Raw genomic sequence first — 24423 nt, 5'->3', positions numbered from 1 at the left:
AAAGAATTTTCGCAGTGTACCAAAAATTATAAAATCTATCTTTCTTCACCATTCTTTGAACACTTTTTTGTTCATCAAAAAAATGTTGTTCACATCACTATACTAAACATAGACGACTAGTTGAAAAATACATATTAGATTTTTGGTTTGATTGAAATTGTAAGTATCAATGATAAATTAATTTACAGTTAATCTTTTGGGGAAATCAGAGCAATTAGAAGCATCAATCAAAAAATTGATATTCTATTTTTCAGATAATGAGAATCTCCCCTCTTTCAAATCAAATGTCTATTTAGCCATCTAAGATGAAAAGGGAACATAGATATGATATTGGTATGATGAAAAGACGTTTTGTTTGTTGTAAAAAACAAAATTAAATGTTAAGCGGCGAATCATGAAAATTTGACTGGAAATATTTTAAATGATTTGAAATTTCAAAATGATCTGAAATTGTTTAGGACCTTCGATTTCCTTCCTTTTTTTGTCCGAAATACTAAATTTGAGAAAGTGTACAGAGCCTAATTGGTAAATATCAGAGATGTACAGAGATGGTACAAGCATAGACTTGGTTTTTAAGCCTAGTCTGTAATACCTTATTTCGATTAAAATTCCAGGGTCTATAGTTAAGCCATATAAAAGTAAGATTTATTACGCTTTAAAACCTGACAGCTAATTCTTATTACAAAGAGTAAAGGACAATAAAAACCAAAAAAAAAATTTTTTACAAAAAAAAGCCTTTAAATTTCAAAAAAAATACGTTGTTGTTAAAAATGGTTATCACCTCGTTAAGTCAGTCACGTAGGGAAGCTTTTGGGTGTTTTTCTCTTTTACGAATTCAGTTTTACGATACTTTGAAGTCTGCGCACTAATGATGATAAAAATGACAGCCGTGATCTTGAGCTAACGTGTACCTAAACATTGGAAAGAGGAAACAAAATACATTAATATAAAATGTCTGTGAATCTGTTAATGAACTGTAAAAATGAGCAACATTTGGAAATGCTTACAGACCACTAGAAATGGGGGGGGGGCTAAATGTGGGACATGTTAAACTAGTATAAATACAGGTGCAGAGTAAACGCTGCTGTTGTTGGTCTTTTTTTCCTATATACACATTTTTTACAAGAACATCCAAAATTTTTGAAGCCTTCGGATGTCCTTAAAATGTTCTTAACTTGTTCTTAGTATTTTGGCTATCGAAGCCTTTTTTTTTTAACTTTTAACCTAAAACCATCAACAAGGCAAGTCCACGTAAAAATGAAGCAGTGCAATAACTTACTTTATCAGCTTCTAGAATTGATTGCCAAAGCTTATCGGTCAATATTTTCGGTGTTTCAGCTTTCAACTGAAAAAAAAAGAAATTGAAGAGAATATTAAAACAAAGCACGGTTAAAGTAAATACTCTCTTTTTATTAGAGCAATTTTATAACACCGGTGAGCTGGGACTGGCATTTAAACAATTTTAAGCAAATCCAGGTTGAAGATGTTGAAAATTTGGTATAGAGCCTAAAATTTTCCAACTAAAATTCAAAAATAATAGGTTTATACAGCTTTTATTTTTACAGTTTGAGGCACGAACCAACGTATAATAAACAAAAGGAAATGATTTTAAAAGGCGTTTTGATCTAAATAAAAGTACAAGCTATCTTACATCATTAATTTCGTCTTTGTCGACAGCAGTCGGTAACGTTTGATCGAGACGGCTCTGATTGGCTGATAATGTGGCGGTCACCGCTGATGTTGTCGATCGTAAGGGTGATGAGAAACTTGAATCTGTCGCTGTGTGAAAATGATAACAAATGGTTTCAATTTTCAGACATAAAGTAAACAGGGCCCACGCCACCGGCACTTTATTGCAAAGTATATATTTTTGATTGTGCCTCCTTAAACTCTATATTCATTGACCCCCCCCCCCACTTTCAATTTTATGGCGTGGGCCCTGGTAAAGGCTCCATAACTCGAACACTCACGGGCAAGTAAAATATGTTCGAGACTTTTGAAATTCGAGTTAAAAAGACTACTTTATATATAAGGGATCGTTGACTGAAGGGTCAAGAAAACTCGTTTAATTAGGAAACATTCGAGATAAAGAGGATAAACATTAGATAAACGGAGACTTTACAGAAGAAAATCTACCCGCATCAAAATTTTCCATTCTTAACATTCAGAAAGGAAATGTTCGAAAGAACTCGAAAAACGATTCCAATCGAGTCTTACCGTTTAGATGTCGAGCTCTCGAATGGTTGGATCGTGAGGTATCCGATACCATGAAACTACCATCTGTCGGTACACAGTGCAGATAGTAGTAGTCGATATGTCGCCATAAAATATATACGCTGTGTTCTATGATGTCTAGTGATGTGTGCATGAAAAGTTAAGGAAGCAAGTTTACTGAGAAGTGTTCGACATGTACGAGTAGAAACCTCTAGTAAGTAAGGAATGACGATGTACAAGGTGTATACTGGAGCAGATTTTAAGAGCGTCTTCAAGAGACATATATGGAAAGGCAAACCTTAATTTCAAAGCCCACACATAAAATGTGAAGAACTGAGTCACGGGGTTCCTATCTGATCAATTGTGAAGTACAACCTTAAAATTTGTAAACAAAGAATACATAACAGTCGAGAGTCGGCTCACTAAACATGTGCAAAATATCAGGTTCCTTGAAAGAAAAAAATACCAAAAGTAAATTACTCCTGGAATTGCTGACTAAACTGTATTAGAAGAAGAAAACCTATCGAATGACCGCTCATTTGATTGTTAAAAAGGATACAAGAAAGGAGGTTAGCCTCGTTTTGACGCAGCTCTCTCAGCTTGCGTAGAATACGTAATGCTACAACTTGACGTTGGTGGAATGGTAAACGTTCTGATTCCGATTCTTGCGATATGATCTGTTCAAGATGAGAAGATGGATATACAGTGATTAAACATTAGCCTAGAACATATATTTGTACAGATTTGTAAAGCCATCTAGCGCTTCGGGCTTGACAGAAATCTGTAGCCTAGAATGAAGATATCTTCTTTGTTTAGCTGATTCTAAGTCATCAGTACAAGTAGCCAATGCTCTATTTTCCTTACTCTCACTTTCCTTATAAACTGGTGAGCATTTATCAATTTGGAGTTTCTTTTAGTGCCGCAATGGACCTTATAAGGATCCCCCGTTTAAGTTGTCACAAGAAAAGAGCCATTTTCTGAGAAAAATAGATTAAATTTGGTAGGGTCAGGAAGTTATATCATCAGAATTCCTTCATTTTCAAATATTTGGGTCAAAACCATGATCTTTGCAGCCTGTGAAATTTTTTTCGAAAATTCCCACCGGATGGCAAGTTCGGGACTACGGGGTCCCGAAATTGGGGATTTTTGGTCTGGACCAATTTTTTTTGATAAATTGAATGGAAGCAATTTCAAGAGGCATTATCTCACTCTGAAGCTGACAAAGGTTGTTGCTATGCAAATATTTACGGTTGCTAAGGTTTTGCTTTGTATATTCTCTCAGAAAATGGCTCTTAAAAGCAACTTGGCAACGAGGTCCTCTCAGTTTATCATCAGTTTATCATTAGCTTATAATTTCCACCCCTCCACCATTTTTAAGCATCTGAGGGAACTGTTAAAAAACGTGAAAAGACAGAGAAAACAGTCTGGTAAAAAACGGTTGAAAACGTATCAAAAACATGAATGTTGTCAATTTGTCATAAATATTACCCAGATTTGCCCAAGATGCTAGATGATATTGCTATGCTTAATGAAAATCTTTTTAAAATTTTACCTCTCTGAGTTCTTCACTTGGTAGATCTTGTAGTGAATCAATCTTTCGGTCGAGGACCTTTAAATGGTCCAAACATTTCGATAACTGAGACGGGCACGACTTCAAATCACCCACGATCAATGATAAGTTTGGCAGTTGTTTCTTCGATACTGAAGAAAGTTACACATTGTGTTTATCTGACCAGTTAAACTGTAGTTGTAAGTGTAATAACCTTCAGTGCCAAGGCCGCCCGAATAAGTGGTCCACTATCCAACCTTTTTGTCTGAATGTCATCCCTTGAAATGAAAATCTTTTGTTATCGCCCTCCCGCCCAATAATTAGAAAATAATAAACCGCACTCGTGCCAGTTCAATCTAAAATTATGGTTTTCCAAAGCTTCGCTAAAAATTTAGAGCATGCAATAAGAAGAAAGTCAAAACAGGATTCAAACCTGGTTTGCCGGTGATGAGTCGTGTTTCTTGTCCAACGTTATCGGTGAAAGATGGCGCAAACATAACACGTGCGTATGGTCCACTCAACCCTGTCAAAACAAACAAAGAATTTTTTTGAAATTTTGGTGGCCGTATCATGAATGCAGAGTATGGTGGGTTTATGTGTGTGTTTTTCTGCGCACTGAAACGGTTAGCTCTTGATTTGTCTTGATCCTGAATGGCTGAGCCTAACCCTAGCTTTTACCTTCCTCCATATTGTGGGTCAAAACTGCGGGTTATTCTTAATCGCTTCAGTCACTCCGTCTTCGTAATTGCAAAAATACATAAACTCGCTTATACTTTGAGAGGTTGCGGGTTTGATCCCTAGCAAAATCATACCTTGGCTTGAAATGACGTTTTTACAGAAAGTTAACACCCTTGATCTGATTTGCAATAGAGCATTTTGTGTTTCCAAAGCCGTTACACTCATTTGATTGGCTGACGGTGACGTAATCATTGAACTGTCCAAATTCTCTGCTTGTAATGTTTGATTCATTATCTGAAAAAGAGGAAAAAACAAAGATTAAAACAGTTGACGCTATTTAATTTGACGTTCTTTTATTCGATAAGCTCCCGTTTCGAAGAAATTGAAAGTCACCGTAAATTTCCTTTTGGAACTCTCATAAACGACGCTCTATATCGACATTTGATTATTCAATGAGCTCGCATTTTCGAAGAAAATCCGATTCCCCTTGAAAATAGAATTAGAGAGCGTCATCTCCACTATTGAACAATTTTTGGAATTTGTCGAATTTGAAGCCAGAACTTTTATCATTAACGAAAGCATTTTTTGTGACGGCTTTAGAGTTGCACTTTGGATATCTGGAAGTAAATTTTTGTTTCAATCAGAAACCAACCAGTATAAGACTGTTATAGAATCCGAATAGCTTAATTTTCGGCTTTTTTACATCGTTGAAAAGATATTTCAGAGTACAATAATTCAACAATTTTTAGAAAATGAAGATGAAAAATGGCAAGTTAAACAAAACTACACGCTTGTTTTTAAAAAGAACCAGTAAATTTTCCCTGAGCCCAAGATTGTTCTTGAATTTCTATTGTTCCAAACAATAGAGCTATTGTTCTTAGGGCCTAAATCTGCGGCTGGTTCTTTCATAAAATTGTTCTTATCAATAAAAGAGCGTGTAGTGCCCGAGTGGTGAAGATATTTTTCATCATAATACTGTATGGCGATATTTTTGGTTTAAAAAAACTCAAAATTCGACTGTATGAAGGGACGATAAATGAAATGACTTTGTTGTAATTCTAGTATAGAAGCAAGACTTAACTTACTGATGCTGCAGTAAAACTTGAGCCAACAATTACTGAATTCCGAATATCTTAAGAGTTAACAAGTAACATGCCGAATGGACCTACCTAATGATTAACATCAGATGAAAATAAGAAAAAAGTGACAATATTTGTACAAAAATTCAGAATGGAGAAATAAAGCTTGTGTGTTGAATAGTGTAAAATGGTAAAAAGGAATTTCCCCAAATACGAAAATCACTTGAACCATTCAGGCCCAAAAAAACTTTTAAGCTGTTTTTTGCCCAAATTTGCCCAAAATAATTTTCCTTAAAAATCTGGCTTCGTCACATTTTGGGCATTGCCATTTTGCATCATTGTGCAAAAAATCAGAAAAAACATTGAGAAAAGCTATATTTTCTTATTTGGTTAAAGGGAATTTCCCCAAAATACGAAAATCCGTCTTTCAAGGCGAATAAGAATTTCCCGGGAAAAACCACTTCAGTCATTCTTTAGAAAATCTTGCCCTCCATCTTTGTACAAAAAATCAGAAAAAAGTAATAACAGGATTTTGCACAAAGTCCAAAAAACCTTTTTTTTAGGCAGTTTTTGGCCCAAATTTGCCCAAATATATTTTTTTTCGAAAATCTGGCTCCGCCACATTTTAGGCATTACCATTTTGCATCATTGTGCAAAAAATCAGAAAAAAATAATGAGTCAACTTTGAGAAAAGCTATATTTTCTTATTTGGTTAAAGGGAATTTCCCCAAAATACGAAAATCCGTTTTTTAAGGCGAATAAGAATTTTCCGGGAAAAACCACTTCAGCCATTCTTTAGAGAATCTTGCCCTCCATCTTTGTACAAAAAATCAGAAAAAAGTAATGACAGGATTTTGCACAAAGTCCAAAAAACCCTATTTTTAGGTAGTTTTTGGCCCAAATTTGCCCAAATAAATTTTTTCTCAAAAATCGGGCTCCGTCACGTTCTGGGCATTGCCATTTTACTTCATTGTGCAAAAAATCAGAAAAAACTAATGAGCCAATACTGAGAAAAGCTGGTAACAGACGGACGGACGGACGAACGAACGGACGAACGAACGGACATGGGCTAATTTATAGGACCTCCACCGGGGCACCCGGAGGTAGGTCCAAAAATTGCTCAATTTTGACTTTTAAATAGGATAAAAAGAATTTTTTGCTCAAAGCGCCAAAAAAATAAGAGCGGTCAAGCCTCAGCAAATATATGCTAGTTCTTATAAAAAAGGGTATATTGAAGAATTGTTCTTTAACCAAGAACATGCGTGAGGGTTCTACACTGTTTATCTAATCTCAAATATCACGAAAGATAGTTGAAATTACAATTTTTTAATTTATTTAATGTTTTTATTTTTAAAAGGTTAACTATGCCGGCCATTCTGTAGCAATATTCAATCTTTTGAATATTTAGTCCAATCCGATGACTCATATTTGGTTCAATCCCGATATTTGGTTCAATCCAATCCTTCATGTTCAAATTCAATCTTTTAAATTCAAATTCAATCCTTCATATTCAAATTCAATCCTTCCTATTCAAATTCAATCCTTCTTTATTCAAATTCAATCTTTTCCATTCAAATTCAATCTTCTCCATTCAAATTCTATCCTTCAATCTTTCAAATTCAATCTTTCAAATTCAATCTTTCAAATTCAATTTTTTTCCATTCAAACTTTTCGAAATTTCATTCAATCTTCCTGGGTACGAGTGGATTCTAAAAGAGTTCGTCTCCAGACTTCCGCCCAGCCGCGTACTTTATGTTTTTGTTTTTTTTCGGAGATAATAATAACTGATAAATTTTATCTTCAGCGTGAATTTGCCACTAATCTTATTATCTCCTTAAGATTTAATAGTTTAAGACTCGGAGTTCGTGTCAGAGATGTTAAAGACACTTTGAAGACTCGTTTGTAAAGATGTCCCTAATCCATCCATCTTTGCAAGTCACCATTATGAATCTACCATTTTTTGATGTCCGAAAGTGGGAAAAGATCAATAGAGGAGGGAAACTATCAACGGAGAAGGGTTACCAGAAAAATCAAAGATTTGAATGAAAAAAAGTTCAAAGATTGAATGAAAAAATAAAGATTGAATAAGAAAAGATTAAAGATTAAACAAAAAATAATTAAGTGAAAAAAAAGATTGAATTTGAATGAAAAAGATTGAATTTAAATGAAAAAGATGAATTTAAATGAAAAAGATGAATTTAAATGAAAAAGATTGAATTTGAAGGAAAAAGATTGAATTTGAAGGAAAAAGATTGAATTTGAATGAAAAAGATTGAATTTAAATGAAAAAGATGAATTTAAATGAAAAAGACTGAATTTGAAGGAAAAAGATTGAATTTGAAGGAAAAAGATTGAATTTGAATGAAAAAGATTGAATTTAAATGAAAAAGATTGAATTTAAATGAAAAAGATTGAATTTGAAGGAAAAATGATTGAATTTGAAGGAAAAAGATTGAATTTGAATGAAAAAGATTGAATTTAAATGAAAAAGATGAATTTAAATGAAAAAGATGAATTTAAATGAAAAAGATTGAATTTGAAGGAAAAAGATTGAATTTGAAGGAAAAAGATTGAATTTGAATGAAAAAGATTGAATTTAAATGAAAAAGATGAATTTAAATGAAAAAGATTGAATTTGAAGGAAAAAGATTGAATTTGAAGGAAAAAGATTGAATTTGAAGGAAAAAGATTGAATTTGAATGAAAAAGATTGAATTTGAGTGAAAAAGATTGAATTTAAATGAAAAAGATTGAATTTAAATGAAAAATATTGAATTTAAATGAAAAAGATTGAATTTAAATGAAAAATATTGAATTGAACAAAATATCGGGATTGAACCAAATATGAGGCATTGGATTGGACTAAATATGAGAATCAAAGATTTTGAATTAAGCTAAATATTCAAAAGAAAGAATATTGCTACAGAATGGCCGGCATAGTTAACCTTAGTTTTCCATTTTTCGATTGAATCAATAAATTGAAAAATAACTCTTTTATATCCATTTTTAATTTGCAATAATCGAATGTTACGAATGGTTAATGGATTGAGAGCAAAAAGGGGACCGCCTAAGATTATCAAAGATGAAACACACCATAGAAACGAATTGAGTATTCCCATTCAAACCATTATTCATTTTGAGTTTTCATATTCAACTATCTTTGTTCGTGACATTAAAAAAAACAGTGTAGAAATGAAGAAAAATCGAAGAAAAAAACTTCCAGAAGTGTTGAAGTGACCATAAAGAAAACACGAGCAGCGAATTTTTGCGTTTTTTGTTTGAGATCGGAAAATCAAGTATACTTTCAACAAGATGGTAAACAAAGCTCAAACATTTTACGTCTATTTGTATTTGTACAGCATGTTCGGCTTCACTGCTACTTCAAAAAGATACGAACTAATTGGACACAACAAGAAGCCTACCAAAGAAGAGTATAGTACAGCCAGTGTTAAGTTTGAACAACACTGCTTCTCAAAGTGCCATCATGATGAGAGATGTGCATCTTTTCTAGTGGAGACAGTACCCAAAACAATTCCATTTAAATGCCATTTTTATAGCTCTACAACAACAAATCTCACTCATTACGAAGCTTTAGAAGGATCGAAAGTCTACACCGATATCAAGGATTGTAGTGATTTGTACAATCTTGGTTATAAGGCGACTGGTATATACCCGATAAGTCTACCGGGAGGAATCGGTGTACGGGACGTCCGATGTAATATGGACGTTCGGGGTGGAGGCTGGATGGTTTTCACTTACCGAATGGATGGGGAGCATAACTGGTTTGCCGATTGGGAAACTTATAAAAACGGATTTGGTCAGCACCCAGGTGATTTTTACATGGGTAACGAATTGATTCATAAAATCACTTCATCTGGCGCTTATGAATTTTATTATATTTCTGAAAAAGGCGACACCACGTATGAAGGTTGGCACGAAACGTTTTTCATCGACGATGAATCGAATTTATACCCTCTGAGACTACAAGGCAAATACGATGGGAATATGAATGGATTGAGATCACACAGAGGAAAGCCATTCTCATCCAGTGACCAGGACAACGATCCAAATAATCAGAGAGACTGCGCCAATACGAGACAGGGGAGTTGGTGGTGGACAAATTGTGGCGCATTCAATCCCCATGGGCGGTTTCATTCGACCGTGGGCGGTATATGCATGGGTATATCGAAGACAATCTGTACCGATAATTTTCAATTGATGTTCAGAAGAAAAAACTGACCACCAAGTTTAGCCTGGTTAACCAAGCCAGCTTTTACAAGGCTAAGATACGGCTTACGGCAATATAGCATTATCGGCGCTTTAATGATATTTTAAGATGTACGGAATTTTAAGTTTGCCTTGAAAAACTGGCTTGGGCGAAGCGCGCGTTCAAAAAATGAACGAGAGTTTCGGTTCACTCTGGGTTCATTCTGATTGGTCAAAACACAAAAACGTTAAACTGTCGTCTGTTTTGAAAACATCTTCTTACTCTTGACTTTTTTTGAACATATTTTTTTCCTTTGCTCACCCTCCTTCTTTTTTAATAATAGCCTTTTATCTTACAACATGTAAAAGAAATTTTAAATCAATAAGGAGGAGATTTTTTCTTTTCGTATTTTTATAAAATGGATTCGTTATGAAAAATCTTTTGTTGAAAAATATTCGTTTAGAGAATTATTCAAATTATGTGCATTCACTATAAAAGGCCCGGGAAAGTTTGAATTTTCGTTGTTGTCAGTTGATAAGCTACCGAGTTTACTTGTACTAAGCCAGATATTCAGTCACAACTTAACATCAGATTTTACCTAGTGACTGAATCAATCTGGCTTAGATTTCTAGGCTACACCAAGTTTTGGTTTTTTCTTTAGATTAAGTTCATTTCCGCCATTATGGAAAAACATTCGATTTCAAAAAAATGATTATTAATTATGCAACGTTTTCTTTTAAGATTGTGGAAGTTGTGTAACTTAACCAAATCTGAATAGCTTCTTTACATTTTCTGGTAGAGGCAATATCATCAGTCGTTTCTAACCATAATTACATTCCATAGATGGAAAATTATGAGTTAGATTTACAGTTAGATTTACGGAGGCTGTGCGAAATCTATTTATTCACTGAACTATGGTACAAAAAGTTTATCAGTCAAGAATAGAGACAAATTTATTTTCCAATACTCGGAGTTTCGTGCCGTTTCAAGCAGTCTTCAGTCAGATTTATATATAAGTGTTTGAATTGCGATAGCTAAATTAAAAAGAAACAAGCGATACTTTTATGGACCTACCTGGTAATACATCTGCATCTAAGTAAGAACATTATGATGAAAGAATGAAAATTTAAGGCGGCAATAAATTCTTTAAAACATGAAAGGTGTAAATGCACAGAGCATAAAGTGATTAAATCTTGAAAGAGACAAACAGTGTTTAAATTAAAAGCAAAAAAATACTGACACTGTTTAATCATTCAGAAATAAATTAAAACTGAAGTAAGAACAAAATTGATTTCATTTTTATGTTAATTAGGGTTATAATTCATAAATGAACTACATGCTTAAATCTTAAGCAAAATCCCGAAATCCTGTTAAAAATTAAGTTGAAAAAATGTGTCGGAAATATGAAAAAACGACGATTTCCGGACCATCTCTGGTTCTATAGACCGGAAAATTTTAATTTTCGGTAAACGGTTTTCGGCACCTTTTTGGCAGTACTAATGTGCATCTGTGAACAAAAAAATCACAAAAATCTAATGATAAAATCTCGAGAAAATCTCAAAAAACCGCTTTTTGGGACATTTTCGGTTCTACCGGCCAGAAAAATTTCTTTTTCGAAAATTGGGCCCCGTCACATTTTGGGCATTGCTATTTTACATCATTGTGCAATAAACCATGAACATCTGTCGAGTGTAACTTGAAAAACGAGGGAAACCTCTTTTACGCCGGTTTTCAGCTGCTCAGGCGATTTTCAAGCTGTTCACGCCGGTTTTCGGCGTGTTCAGTTCCGGATTCAAAGGATGATTTTTTTTGGATAACAAATAATGCTAAGTTTTGGGCATCATGATAACAGACCTTTTTCTTTAAAGAACGATTGCATATGTTGAAAAAATGAGATGGAATTATGAAAAAAACGACGATTTCCGGCACATTTCCGGTTCTATAATAGACCGGTAAAAATTTTTTTTTCGGTAAACGGTTTTCGACTGCTTTTCGGCAGTACTAATGTGTATCTATGTGCAAAAGATCGCAAAAAACTAATGTAGGCAGATTAATTGGACTTACTTGTTCTTGTGGGGATCTTAGTTAGGAAAAGATATTCTTAGTCTAGGACGGAAACCTCTATCTAAACTAAAATAGCAATTCTCGCCCGAACTTGCAGTTCCTGAACTATTTTTCTTTAGTTTCAAAAGTGTGGAAATAGTATGCTTTGAATAACAATGTTTACACTGTTTACTGTTTACAGCCACTAGCTATATGATTTTATATACCGAGTTTTAGTGTAAATTCCTTTAAAGGTTAGCTCAGTAAGATTCGTTATTACAAGAGTTTCCATCGTCTACTGAGCAATAAGCGGGTAACAAGAATTCCCAAAAATGGGAGAAACTTGCTTTTTTCCTCGAATTACATGAATAATCATGATCAGAGCTAGCATAGTTTACAAGTATACCATAACCTAGTGTCTTTCTATGTTTTCGTTAGATAAAACGAAATTCACAGTTTAAATATACGCTTAAATATACGGACCATAGAGTCCGTGAAATCCATCTAAGGAAATGCGAAAGTCATCCCTTAGTAGGCTTTCCACGTGAATACTGTAGCGAAGAATGCAGTTTGAATCATGTCAAATCATTTGAGTAAAGTTGATTTATCAAGAAATTACTGCTATTGGATTGACCGTATCACCGTTGAAAAGCCAAGCAAAGATTGTGTTCCTACGAAGAAATCTTTTATACGCTCGTTTGAATTCAAGATCTTTCCAAATGTAAATGCAAGGGTTCACACAAGAGTTAAAAAGAAAAAAGAAAATCCCAACGACGTACAAGTACGGTTGATAAGGGCGTGTAAAATGATCAAAAAACAACACAACGATTGCATAAACAACTACTGGGAGGGCAGCACCAAAATACGCGATCATAAGTAATAAGATTTTCTTAGAGAGTCGGATATGGGTCCGTAGATGTTCTTGGTCGTTCCTACTAAGCGATAGGATGTTTGTTTGCCGTTGCTTGACGGCTTTCCAGATCTGATAATATCCAGTGATTAAGATGGTAGATGCGATGACAGAACCAATGTTAATAAAATACAGTAAAAATGTTTTGTTGAATGCATTTAAAAGTGCCGTTACTGAGTTACCAACCCAAATCGTCACAAGAACTAGATTGATTTTAAGATGAGTGATAATGTCATGGTATTTGAAAGGTTTTGTGATGCTTGTATACCGATCGTAGGTTATAAAAGGTATTGTAAAGCCTGATGAAGAACTAAACCAGGTAACAAAGAAAAGTGCAATAGTGTTTGTTCTACAAATTGAAGGTGTAATTTCCAGACCAGTCCACATCATCAATATGGCCATGGGATTTGATAACAAACCAACCAAACAATCACTACTTACTAACGATGTTAGAATTTTGTTTGATTTTGATCGTTGGGACGGCTGCCAAAGAACCATCAAAGAAAAAGTGTTTCCCAAGGTTGTAATAATTGCTGACAAACCAAATAGGATGGTAGCTGCCACATCAAAACCATAGTTTGACGTGCTTAAGATTGCGTCGCATGACATTTTTCTAGTCTATTAAGAATGATTAATAACGTATGATTTGCAAATATCTATCGTTTTATCCATTTTTCGACAGATCTAAACTATACACCAACCATAAATCACAGGACTGCCGTTTTTTTCGAAAGAAACACACGGTAGCAGATGCTAACAGATGAAGAAATCTTCTATTCTCATCACCTATTCTCTTTGACTTTTTGAATATTAAATTTTGAATTGGAAAAGAAAAAATGGTAACAATTTCAGATGAGATAGAGTTTTTATAAGATACTTTGATAATTGGTCATTTGAAGTAATAAAAATGACACCTTCTATAGAAAAAGTAACAAAATTGTTTTATTACTGGTTAACGACCAACCAAGTCAAATGAGAGCTTGCAAAAACTCCATCTCATCCCAAAAATTTAAGAAGAAGCTATTCTGAAATTCTTAAAAGAAGATGAAAGGAAAGGGAAATTGCAATAAAAAAGAGGTGAGAGGAAAACGAGGTGAGACCAATGAAGTATAAGCCCGAAGGGCTAGAAGTCAATCTCTTTGGTAGGATTTGAAGCCAACAAATCCTACCAAAGTTGCGCGGCCTTGAGCGACCCGCCTGGTTTTTACACAAATGACAGATTGAAACTAAAATTTACCGCTTAATTTTGGAAAATATATCACTCGAAAACAAAGGAATTGCTAGATTCAATCCGTCATCAAAAATACGGCGCATATTTAAGGCTTCAATTTTTCTTGCCTGAGAAAGGTTAGAGATTGACCTCTAGCCCTTCGGGCTTGAAACTCAATGGGTGAGACTCTGGTAAAATCCTTAAATTAGACTTTAAAAAACGTTGTCGGTACGCAACAAGTCAAAACACAAATTGCATACAAAAGTACAAGGTTATCATCAATGTTTAATATTAAAGATAAAACGTCGGCTTTACACGAAAACAATGTAGTGCATAAAGTACTATGCCCCCAAGAGGATTGTAGAGAAACCTACATTGGGGAAACTGAAAGACGAATTTATGAAAGGGTCTTAGATCATAGTGGCAGAGACACAAATTCGACCGTTTTCAGACATTCAGCACTCAGCGGACACGAACCGATCACTACAGGGTGTCCCTAATTAAAGTATCGAGTTTGAACATGCGATTGAGTAGAAAAGTTTGTGTGTGTTATCGCTAAAATATAATAACGTTCTCCATCACACAGGCTTATTACAAAAGGTAGTTACAACGTACAAATTAATCGTAATGACAAAGAAAAAAGAGGGAGAGCTTAAAATACAATTTTGTGAACACGCACACAAACTTTCTACTCATAGTTGTGTTTCGACTCGATACTTTAATTAGGGACACCCTGTATGGACAACGTTAAAGTAATTGCGAAAGGTTTCAAACGTAATGACACTAGAGAATTGACAGAAGCTTTGTTAATCACTGAACAAAAACCTTCATTGAACGTTCAAAATTTATTCAAAACTTTACAACTTTTTACGACATAGACATATAGGTCGTGTTCAGACATGAAAGTTTAAGTTTAAGGCTTAAGTAGTGCTAAGTTGATATGGGAATTAAGAAGTGCAACGACTTAATTGCTATTTCATCTTTTAGATAGATTTACATAAGAGTGGAAAAAGGAATCCCCTTTTGAATGTTTGAGTGAGGGTTCATTTTTGAAAGAGGAGATCGCAAACAGTTGATAGTATACACATCTTCAAACTTCAGAATGGTTGCTAGAATTGAAACATTAGCATTGCTTCTAGAGACTGATCGGAAGAAAAAATTGCTCAGAAAGAAATACGCTATTCAGAAAAGGAATTTCATGTTTTTGTACTTAATGAAGAAACACCAACAAAAATTACGTTGGTTCAACCATTGTATGCTGATGCTGATGTTACCGTCTGACAGAAGATTTTGGTGCCATGATCGAAAGGATCATTGGTTTTTCGTTCTGTATACTAATAGACATAATCATGAATACCATGATCGATGGAAGTCACTTTTTCGGATGTCGCCAACAACCTTTGATGAGCTTGTTGACTTGGTTAGATTACCCATGGAAAAAAGTGACACCCGTTTTAGAAAAGCTATTCCAATTCAACATCGTGTTGCTATTGCTGTTTTTCGCCTGGCATCAGGCGCATCAACAAGATTAATTGGAGAAGTTTTGTCTGTAGGAGCATCAACCGTGTGCGAAATTTCAATGCATTTCTGTGATGTTCTTTATTCATTCCAAAACCAATTTATTAAATTCCCTGCAGGTCCTCAAGATGTCACCGATTCGATCCACAAATTTAACGTCTGTAATGACAGTAAAATCGCTATGATTGTTGGTACAGTTGATGGTACGCATATTCCAATACTAGCTCCAAAGTTCAACAAGAAAGATTATTTCAGTCGAAAACAAAGATTCTCATTCAACACCCAAGCAATTGTAGGTGGTAATTTAGAATTTTTTTCGGTGTCGACTGGTTTCCCAGGTTGCATGCACGATTCTAGGGCATTCAAAAATTCAAAAATCTATAGAAGTTGCAATCGAAAAGAGCTACTGAATGATCCAATCGTGAATATTAGTGGGGTAAATGTTCGCCCTGTAATAATTGGTGATAGTGCGTACGGTTTGCTAGATTGGTTAATGACCCCTTAATGCGCGACATGAACACTCGCATCTGATTTTTGTCTTTGATTGATTGAAATTGTGTAATTTGTTTTGTAGTTCATACCAATTTTATATTTGTTTTAATACGGATATTTGGAGGAGTCAAGAAGTTTAAAAGGCTAATGACCGTGACAACGGTCCCGTCTCAAACTGAAACGCTCCGTATCCGCAACCACGTTGTCTTTATATTATACTTGTGTTTTTATAAATGTAATAGATTATATGTTCATAAAATAGAATAATTTAGATTTCTTCACTCCATTTGCTTCACTCTAAATACTAAATCCTCTTACCGGACCATCCTTTTGCTATAGTAACAAGAGATCTACAAGTACTTCGTTACAAAGCCTGTCTGAAAGTTATGAATATTTACAAGTTTTGTTAATATTCGCTTATGACGTAATTTTGCCTTATTTCCATAACACGTGACATATTCATTTTCAGATATTCACTCTTTTTTTATAAGCATAACGTTTATAAGCATACATAAGCTCAAATTCGCCAAAAAATAAGCATAATGCTAAGCATACCTCAGAGCTGAAATTCAAAAAAATTCTTGTAGCTTTTAAAACGTTGACCTTTTTAGGTTTACTTTAAAGCTATTTGAGCTTTCTTAGACCACAGATTTTAGCCTGCGACGCCAAATTACAAAAAAAAACTTTTTTTCAGACGAATCAATGTTCCAACTTAAAAATTCGAAATTTTTATTAAGTCAAAGAAAATCAACAAATCGAAGTCTAAGCATATAAATAAACATAAGTGAAGGCTGAAAATGAGATTTTGCTAAGCATATTGAGCCTCGAGCCGATTTTCCCGTATGTTTCCTTAGCAGTTTTTCATGTTCTTTCGAATGGATCATAATTTCTTTTTTCAATTTTAGCGACTTTTTATTTTGGTTGCCATAGTAACTAATGACATCAGTTCCCATGGCAACGGATGGTCTCAACTCTCAAATTTTGATATTTTATATCCAAATGATAGTGCAACATGAGATGAGACTTTAGGAAAATGGGAAAAGTACCTTATTCTTGCAAGCAATGCAACCAATTTTATACAGAAACACAACATAATATTTTTTGCTTGTGCAAATTAAAAAATCAACAACAACTTAAAATTAATATAAACAAACATGTTAAAATATAAAACTAGCAATATAAACGAAAAACGTAAGCTACACAGGTTCTCCAATAAACACAATGTATTTGAAAAAGTTTTAACAGCCTTTACTTATTTTGCGAAGGTCCAAATAATTTTGCAAGCTCAAGAGTGTGCTTCCTTTCTCTTTCTCTTTCTTCGCGTTCGGTTTGAGACTGTTTATTAAAAAGTTTTTCTAAGAATTGTTCTTGACGGATTTCACTGTCAGTCATCATTTTCATAGATTTTTCAAGAAATTTATCAAACTTTGACTCTGATTTTCGCTTTAAGTCGTCCATTTTGCTGCCGTCCTTTTTCGAATCTTGTTTTTTCCCGGTTTCCTCCTGGTAAGGGCGTTTTGTAGTATCTCTCGTTCCCAGCAGTTCATCGAATATATCGTAAAATAGAGGGAAAACAGCTCCAGTACCTGTTTTCTTTGGGCCATTATTGTCTTTGGCACGGTTGTAATCTACTTTCATTCGATGGATTTTAGCTTTGCAACTTCTAACATCTCGATGTTGATTACCGGGTGTTTTTCCTTTATTTACAGCTGCGCTAATGACAGTCCATGCGAGTTCGCAATTTGGGCTATTTAAAATTTCAAATTTGTCCCGCCATGCATGTACCAAGGCTTTAGTTTCATCTAAGTTCCAATTAGGCTCTCTTGGGCTTTCATTTGATGTGGTATCAACAGAGGACGTTTGCTGTTTTTGTGTACATTTCAGAGTTTCAAGTTCTTGGCCTTGCCAACAAAAATCTTGCGCTTGATGAATAGACGTAGAGCGTGGTTGATAGATTGGTCTAGGATATACATTTTCTTTTGTTTTTGATGGTCGTAAATGTTGGCGTGGTTGAGAAGAATGTCGAGAAGGCTGGGGGGTCACCAGTGAAGATTGAGCTTGTTGGTTTGGAAGTAAAGATTGCAAATACGGACTTGACAAAGATGGTCGAAAATGTTGGTTCAGCTGATCAGATTGATAATCCTGGCTTTGAAATGAGGGATTTCGGCTGGAGGATGGAAATTGAATTTGATCTTGTGATGTAGTGAAGATTTGTGTTGGACTTTGATGTCTGACAGGCGGCTGGTTAAAACTAACCAACCACTCTTCGAATGTCGGTGGTTGAAAGGCGAGTCCATACATACTTTTATATGTATCCACCGTATCTTTATACATCTGCCTCCACTCTGCATTAGACATGATACTCTTTCCACACAAAACAACTTTCTTCTCTCTCTATCACTATTCATCAAAAATGGATTTAACAAATCGATTATTTTGTTGAGGAGTATGGGAATCTCCATACTTCGATCCATGATATTCTCATTATAAACCTATTAACTGCCTTTAACTGCTAGAGACGCTCCGAGCGTCTCTAAGTCATAAATTTCACGTTCTCCTTTCATAATTCATAAAAGGAGCATGCTTTTCACTTGCGAACTCTGATTTCGTCTATTCAGAAAACTGTGATATTATCGTAAAAACTTTTTTTTTAAACCAGAGGGTGATTCCTTTTTAAACTTTGGTTTAACTTATGAGGAGCGTGCAGCTAAATACAAAAGGAATACAAAAGAAACATGTAGACTTAATTACTTTAAACCTTGGTCTGAACACGACCATAGTTCCTTTGTTAATTACTCTTTTTTATTGTGCTATCGATTTAGTCTCATCGTTTTCTCAGTTAAGCGTCCCATGGGTATCATTTTAGATTTTTACACACTGTTTTTTTAAATGAATTTTTTATAACATTTTAATTAGCTTGTTTCTGTAAATTTTGATTTTAGAATCCTCATTCTGTATTAGATTTTTACTCTGATGATGACCTCTTGTGAGTAAGGTCGAATATATAGTTTTTAATAAAAAACAAAAATGCTTTTGGTAGGGACCGCAATGATTTTTTCAAATTGTTTTTAGCGCATTGAAACCATGCTCATTGGAAAGAGCAACAAAAAAGAAAAAAAATGAGGGGTCATTCATCAAAATCGGCCAAGCCGTTCTCGAGATATGAAATTTTCTATCTCCTGAAAATGACCCTTTTTTTGGAACGATTTTCGAGGATTTTTGTAAAAATCATGGTTAAATAGGTTTAAAAGTGAAAATCCGGGGGTTATGTCAAAAAATACATTTTTTGCAGTAACTTTACTTCTATTAATGCTATAGCATTGAAACTTGGCACAAAGGTTCTCAAGACAAAGTTTTAATTTTTTATCAATTTTTTTTTTCAAATTTTTCGTTTGCCGTACGAATGAATCGAAAATATCCTGTATGCCGGAGAGTTGGCAGATTGTCACTCTCCGTGGACTTTGAACTTTCGAATTGTAAACAAACACGCGCTCGACAATTCTGTAGAATTTCTCGAATACCAATAAACTTTGAGCCAAAAAAGACAGCAGAGCGCGTTGGAAAATGTTAATTTTTATTAACAAACAATATGTAAAAAAGGTTGAAATTTCATATTATCTTTGTCTTAATGCCGGGGAGGACAGCTAAAGCCCTCAAAAGTGGCTTTTTCCCAGAAAAAACTGAATAATTTTTTGTAGGATTTGATTGGGTCAATGAGACAAAAAAAACAAACAGCGCTGATCTCTTCCAGTTCCAAAAATGTATAACATCATGGGGATTTGAGGACGCGCTCACCTGTCTAAATCAAATTTTCTGTTGGTAGGTCGTCTGCCATTCAAAATTTTACAAAATTGCTCATATTTTCATAAAAAATAAAGTTATGGCCACCAAACTTTTACAGGACATTTATTTAATGATAAGAATGCTTCTAAAACTTATCCCATGGTTATAGGTGGTCTAAAACCTAAAAACAACATTTTGGTCGATTCCAACCATTTTACCCCCGTCTTTCGCGGTCCCTACTTTTGGTTATTCTATTTGTCAATAAAAAAGAAGTTTAAAGCAAAACGAATCGATATCTCAAAATGATAAAGACGTCCGCCCGGAAGGTGATCTCCTAACATATACTGATTACTCCACGCATAGCACGTATTTACTCAAAGAGGTCATTGTCTAAATTTACAAGTTCAATAGAAAAAGAAGATGAAAGGAAAGGGAAATTGCAATAAAAAAGTAGTTTAAAGCAAAACGAATCGATATCTCAAAGTAACAAAGACGTCCGCCTGGAAGGTGATATCCGAACAGATACTGATTACCCCACGTATAGTACGTATTTACTCAAAAGGTCACGATCCTGATAGAAAACAAGTGATACTTTTATGGACCGACCTGGTTATGCATTTAACACATTTATAATTGATATCTACGTGAGCGTGACCATTAAACAATCATTCAGAACACAAATGGTGATGATCTATTAAAATTAGTCGTTTGTTTCTTATAAAAAAACGTTTAGAAACCAAAATTTCATGCTCTTGAAATATTCTTTCATATTCAAGACTTTGTTAGCAAAAAAACATCTATATCATCAAAAAATTGAGCAATTTGGCTAATAACATTGATGTATGCTAATAGTGATTCTTATAGATAAACATGCGTTTTTTGAGCCAACAAATTTTTTTTGAAAAAATCTGCTTGAGCCATCTTTTACCTATAATGGTACCCTACTTTCATGCAAAAAATCAGAAGAAGTTAATGATCCAATTTTTCACAAAGTCCAAAAAACCCGTTTTTTAGCGTTTTTTGGCCCAAATTTGCCCCCAATTTTTTTTTCGAAAATCGGGCTCCGTCACATTCGAGGGTTTATAGTTATGCATCTTTGTGCAAAAAATCATATAGAATGAAAGAGCCAATCTCGAGAAAAGCTAATACCTAAGTAATTGATAATGTGCTTATAAATAAATATCGAATTTGGCCAGTTTTTCTGTAAAAACACGCCAAGCAACCAAAATTTTATGTCTAAACACACACATTCTTCAAAAGTAAGCCCTCATGAGCAAATAAAGCATCTATCTCATAAAAAAATTGAGTAATTTAACTAAGAACATTGATGTATGCTTATTAATAGTGATTCTTATAGATAAACATGTGTTTTTTGAGCCAACAAAATTTTTTTGAAAAAATCTGCTTGAACCATCTTTTACCTATGATGGTACCCTACTTTCATGCAAAAAATCAGAAAAAGTTAATGATCCAAATTTTCACAAAGTCCAAAAACCCCGTTTTTTAGCCGTTTTTTAGCCCAAATTTGCCCCCAATTTTTTTTTTCGAAAATCGGGCTCCGTCACATTCGAGGGTTTATAGTTACACATCTTTGTGCAAAAAATCAGAAAAAAATAATGAGCCAATCACGAGGAAAGCTAATAACGAACGAACGAACGGACGAACGAACGGAAAAAGGTTAATTTATAGGACCTCCACCCCACCGGGGTAGGTCCAAAAAATCTAATTTGGAAATTAATTTCTTGACAATTTTTGGCATTACCCTTAAAGAACTTGAAGTGAGGCAAGAAACAAGAACACCACTTAAATTTTAATTAAGGAGGTGTTAGGAAGATTTTAATCAAGATAAAGCATTTACCATTATTTACCTTTTTGCAAGCAGTGATGGAATATTTGTTAAGCAGACTCAACATCAATCTGTGTATACGATTCATGAACGATCTCCACGCTCGTTGTTCTTCCGTCAACATTTCCCATGCGTCGTCGCGTTTATCGGTAATCGGCAACAACGACACGATAGCGATGGCTAACGATAATTGTTTCAATGACGTCATGGAGTGTGATTCTCCACTGTCGTTTAATATGGTGTTGAAAAGATCTTCATGGTTCATCACCAGGTTTTGTATCTAAGAAAAAGAATTATAAAATTAGATACTTTCAGACATCAGATTTTTAATAAGCTGTTTTATAGTAGTTTTAATATGTATAATTTGTTTTATTTTAATCTATAATTTTAAGCTATAATGATACGGTGAACTTGATAATTAATAACAATATAAGTTTGTGCAATCCAGCAAATATCAGGTCCAAGGTCGAAAAAAGAAAAGTCTTTTATTTGCTCAGTTTTTATCTTTTAGTAAGAATTTTGTAGTGTTTCGTTATTTATTTGTAATATAAAATAAGCTTAACCGTTTCAAGCTTGAAATTTGACATTGTTTCCTTCCTCTTTTCGCACGCTTGAGACTTCACTTGAAGGTAAAGTATTTTTTGACCAAAAAAAATCATTTAGAATATCTTCAGGCTCAAAATCTTAAAAATTTTAAGAATCACGAGTCTTACATCGATTTATGTAATTCTTATAGAAAATTGTGTAGAGTATGATAAAACTAATACTAGAGTTTAAAGTACAAAGAATTAATTAAGACACACCTGTGAAATAGCAACTTGATGTTGGATACCAACAGAGGATAAAAACGCTAAAATCAATCGTGCAAAAGACGAGAAAATTTTTGAATATCTTTCCAACAAGCTGGGTAAGAAGGGATCTTCAGAGTGAGTGTACGCCATGGTGTTGGTGTTAGTCAACAGTGTTGGTTTCTCGACATGGAAATCCAAGAATTGACATTCCGTTAAACGCGAGATCAATCCGAATTGTAAGAGTGTTTGCGCTCCGTAATCTGTAGACGCCACTTTGGCAAGGAAGGACTGAAAGAAGAAAGAGATACATTCATTGAAGAAATTTTTTAAATAATTGCAAAAGGACCGACCAGTCGGTTTGTAAAAATAGAATTTTCAAAAATAGTTAAATTTTAATTTTGAAAGGCTCTACCGGGTCACGTTTTATAACATAATATGCATAATATTTTTCTGAAGAAATTCCACACGCCAAACTTCTTTCATTGTCCATTTCGTTTGTTGTTATATGATCAAGTTTGCGAAGGATTTAAACATTTTCACTAAAATCTACAAACAACAATTCTACACCTACCATTTTGGATTCGAAGAGATAGAGCGGTTTCATACTTTGTGGTTGTAGCGATAACACGCTTTGTAGTTCTGCATCTTCTTCTAACAGTTGGTCTACCAAAACACGCAAATAGCCTCTGGACGTCATCAACATCAAATACTTGTGTTTCCAGTCTAGTGAAGCAATTGCATCCATGGTGCTCATTGCCATCATCTGAAAGGTTTCGTTAAATTTTATTCTTAACTATTAAGTCAGAAATTCATTTCAAGAAAAAAAACGTCAAATCATATAAAAAAGGTCCATGTTTAATGCGAGGGGTAAGGGAAAAGGGTTTGAAATGAGGCAGAATTTTATAGGGTTATACTATACAAAAATCTGTCAGTCAGAAATTCATTTCCAGAAAAAAAACGTCAAATCATATAAAAAAGGTCCATGTTTAATGCGAGGGGCAAGGGAAAAGGGTTTGAAATGAGACAGAATTTTATAAGGTTATACTATACAAAAATCTGTCAGAATTCACCGGAATTCCATGAGATTCCGGAATCTTCAGCCTAAAAAATGGCGCGCCTGAATTTCTCTAAAAACGACTTGTGATCTTTCCAGCCTCCACAGTAAGATAGACTGCCAGCATTTTCTGATCGGTTTTGTTATAAAGGATGTGAATCGGCTTTTAAACTTACCCGTGCGATACAAGTTCCTTGGCACATGTCCTTGGCAACAATATCGAGGAAAGAATCGCCGTATTTGTATAGAGTTTGCATAGTTTTGGTTTCCCAAGTTTCTTTATTCTGCTTACCGAATATCCCACCTTCCTCTTCGCCTGAAATGCGTGAAATTTGTTTCAAAAGATAATCAGGTGTTTTGAGATATTTTGCCTGTAGAAACCTTCTGTGATCCTGAAACCTCCACGTAATTTTTATATGTAACTATTTTCCAAAGATATAACAATTTGAAATTTCCAAAAATTGGTTCATACACGGTTCTAACGTTGAAATTCTATTGTTTTCTTACTCGAAGTTAAAAACTTGTAACTTGGATATCCCATAAGTTTGTATGTTACGGTTCCGGGCTACCCCAAAACAAGGTTTCCTATTTGACTCATTTTCGGGGTCAAATTTGTTAGTTGTGTGGAAACCACCAAAAAAATTAAAATTTCCTCTCGACTAGCAGGTAGTTTCCTTATTTTTTTGTAACAAGTTGAAGAAAATTATAGATTATGTTTTCAGTAATAAGAAATCTTGGAACCCAGTCCTCTTTAGTCGTGAATTGTTGGGAGGGGGGGGTTATTTTATTTAAGTTTAACGGTATCATACCTTCTTTGGTTATCGAGTTATACATTTGTCCGATCTGTATATAGTAGAGGAAAGCTCCATATAAATTAGCTCTTGTTCGAGCTTGTCCGCTTCCAACTGCAATTATGCCTTCCACTAAACCAGGGAAAATGGCGCATACCGTTTCCATGGAGATAACTGATATCTCATTTGGATTCCTAGGGGAAAGAATTGAGCAATGGCTTATTAGTTGGTTATCGTTGGTATACTTTAATAGGATAAA

General features: G+C 34.3%; 2 protein-coding genes across 2 annotated transcripts in view; both read right to left on the bottom strand.

The window, feature by feature from the left end:
- Positions 1–623: 623 nt before the first annotated feature.
- LOC136808250 (nuclear pore complex protein Nup205-like) overlaps positions 624–24423 on the bottom strand; it is a 61052-nt gene continuing 37252 nt past the window's right edge. Inside the window, exons 24-36 of the mRNA XM_067064790.1 lie at positions 24183–24358; positions 23550–23689; positions 22891–23082; positions 22332–22607; positions 21551–21808; positions 4576–4735; positions 4197–4286; positions 3767–3915; positions 2774–2891; positions 2218–2352; positions 1652–1779; positions 1280–1345; positions 624–911 (exon numbers count right to left, since the gene is read on the bottom strand). Of these exons, the coding sequence (XP_066920891.1) occupies positions 828–911; positions 1280–1345; positions 1652–1779; positions 2218–2352; positions 2774–2891; positions 3767–3915; positions 4197–4286; positions 4576–4735; positions 21551–21808; positions 22332–22607; positions 22891–23082; positions 23550–23689; positions 24183–24358 (1972 nt within the window). The 3' untranslated portion in view covers positions 624–827. The remainder of the gene's footprint in view (positions 912–1279; positions 1346–1651; positions 1780–2217; positions 2353–2773; positions 2892–3766; positions 3916–4196; positions 4287–4575; positions 4736–21550; positions 21809–22331; positions 22608–22890; positions 23083–23549; positions 23690–24182; positions 24359–24423) is intronic.
- Positions 12307–13365, bottom strand: LOC136808254 (adenosine receptor A2b-like). Its single transcript, XM_067064797.1, has one exon. It carries the CDS (start codon positions 13286–13288, stop codon positions 12377–12379), a length of 912 nt encoding a protein of 303 aa, XP_066920898.1. The 5' UTR covers positions 13289–13365; the 3' UTR covers positions 12307–12376.

Source organism: Clytia hemisphaerica, unplaced genomic scaffold (assembly GCF_902728285.1).
Source record: "Clytia hemisphaerica strain Z4C2 unplaced genomic scaffold, Clytia hemisphaerica genome assembly, whole genome shotgun sequence".
NCBI classification, from domain to species: domain Eukaryota; kingdom Metazoa; phylum Cnidaria; class Hydrozoa; order Leptothecata; family Clytiidae; genus Clytia; species Clytia hemisphaerica.
This window is presented reverse-complemented; position numbering and strand designations above follow the sequence as displayed.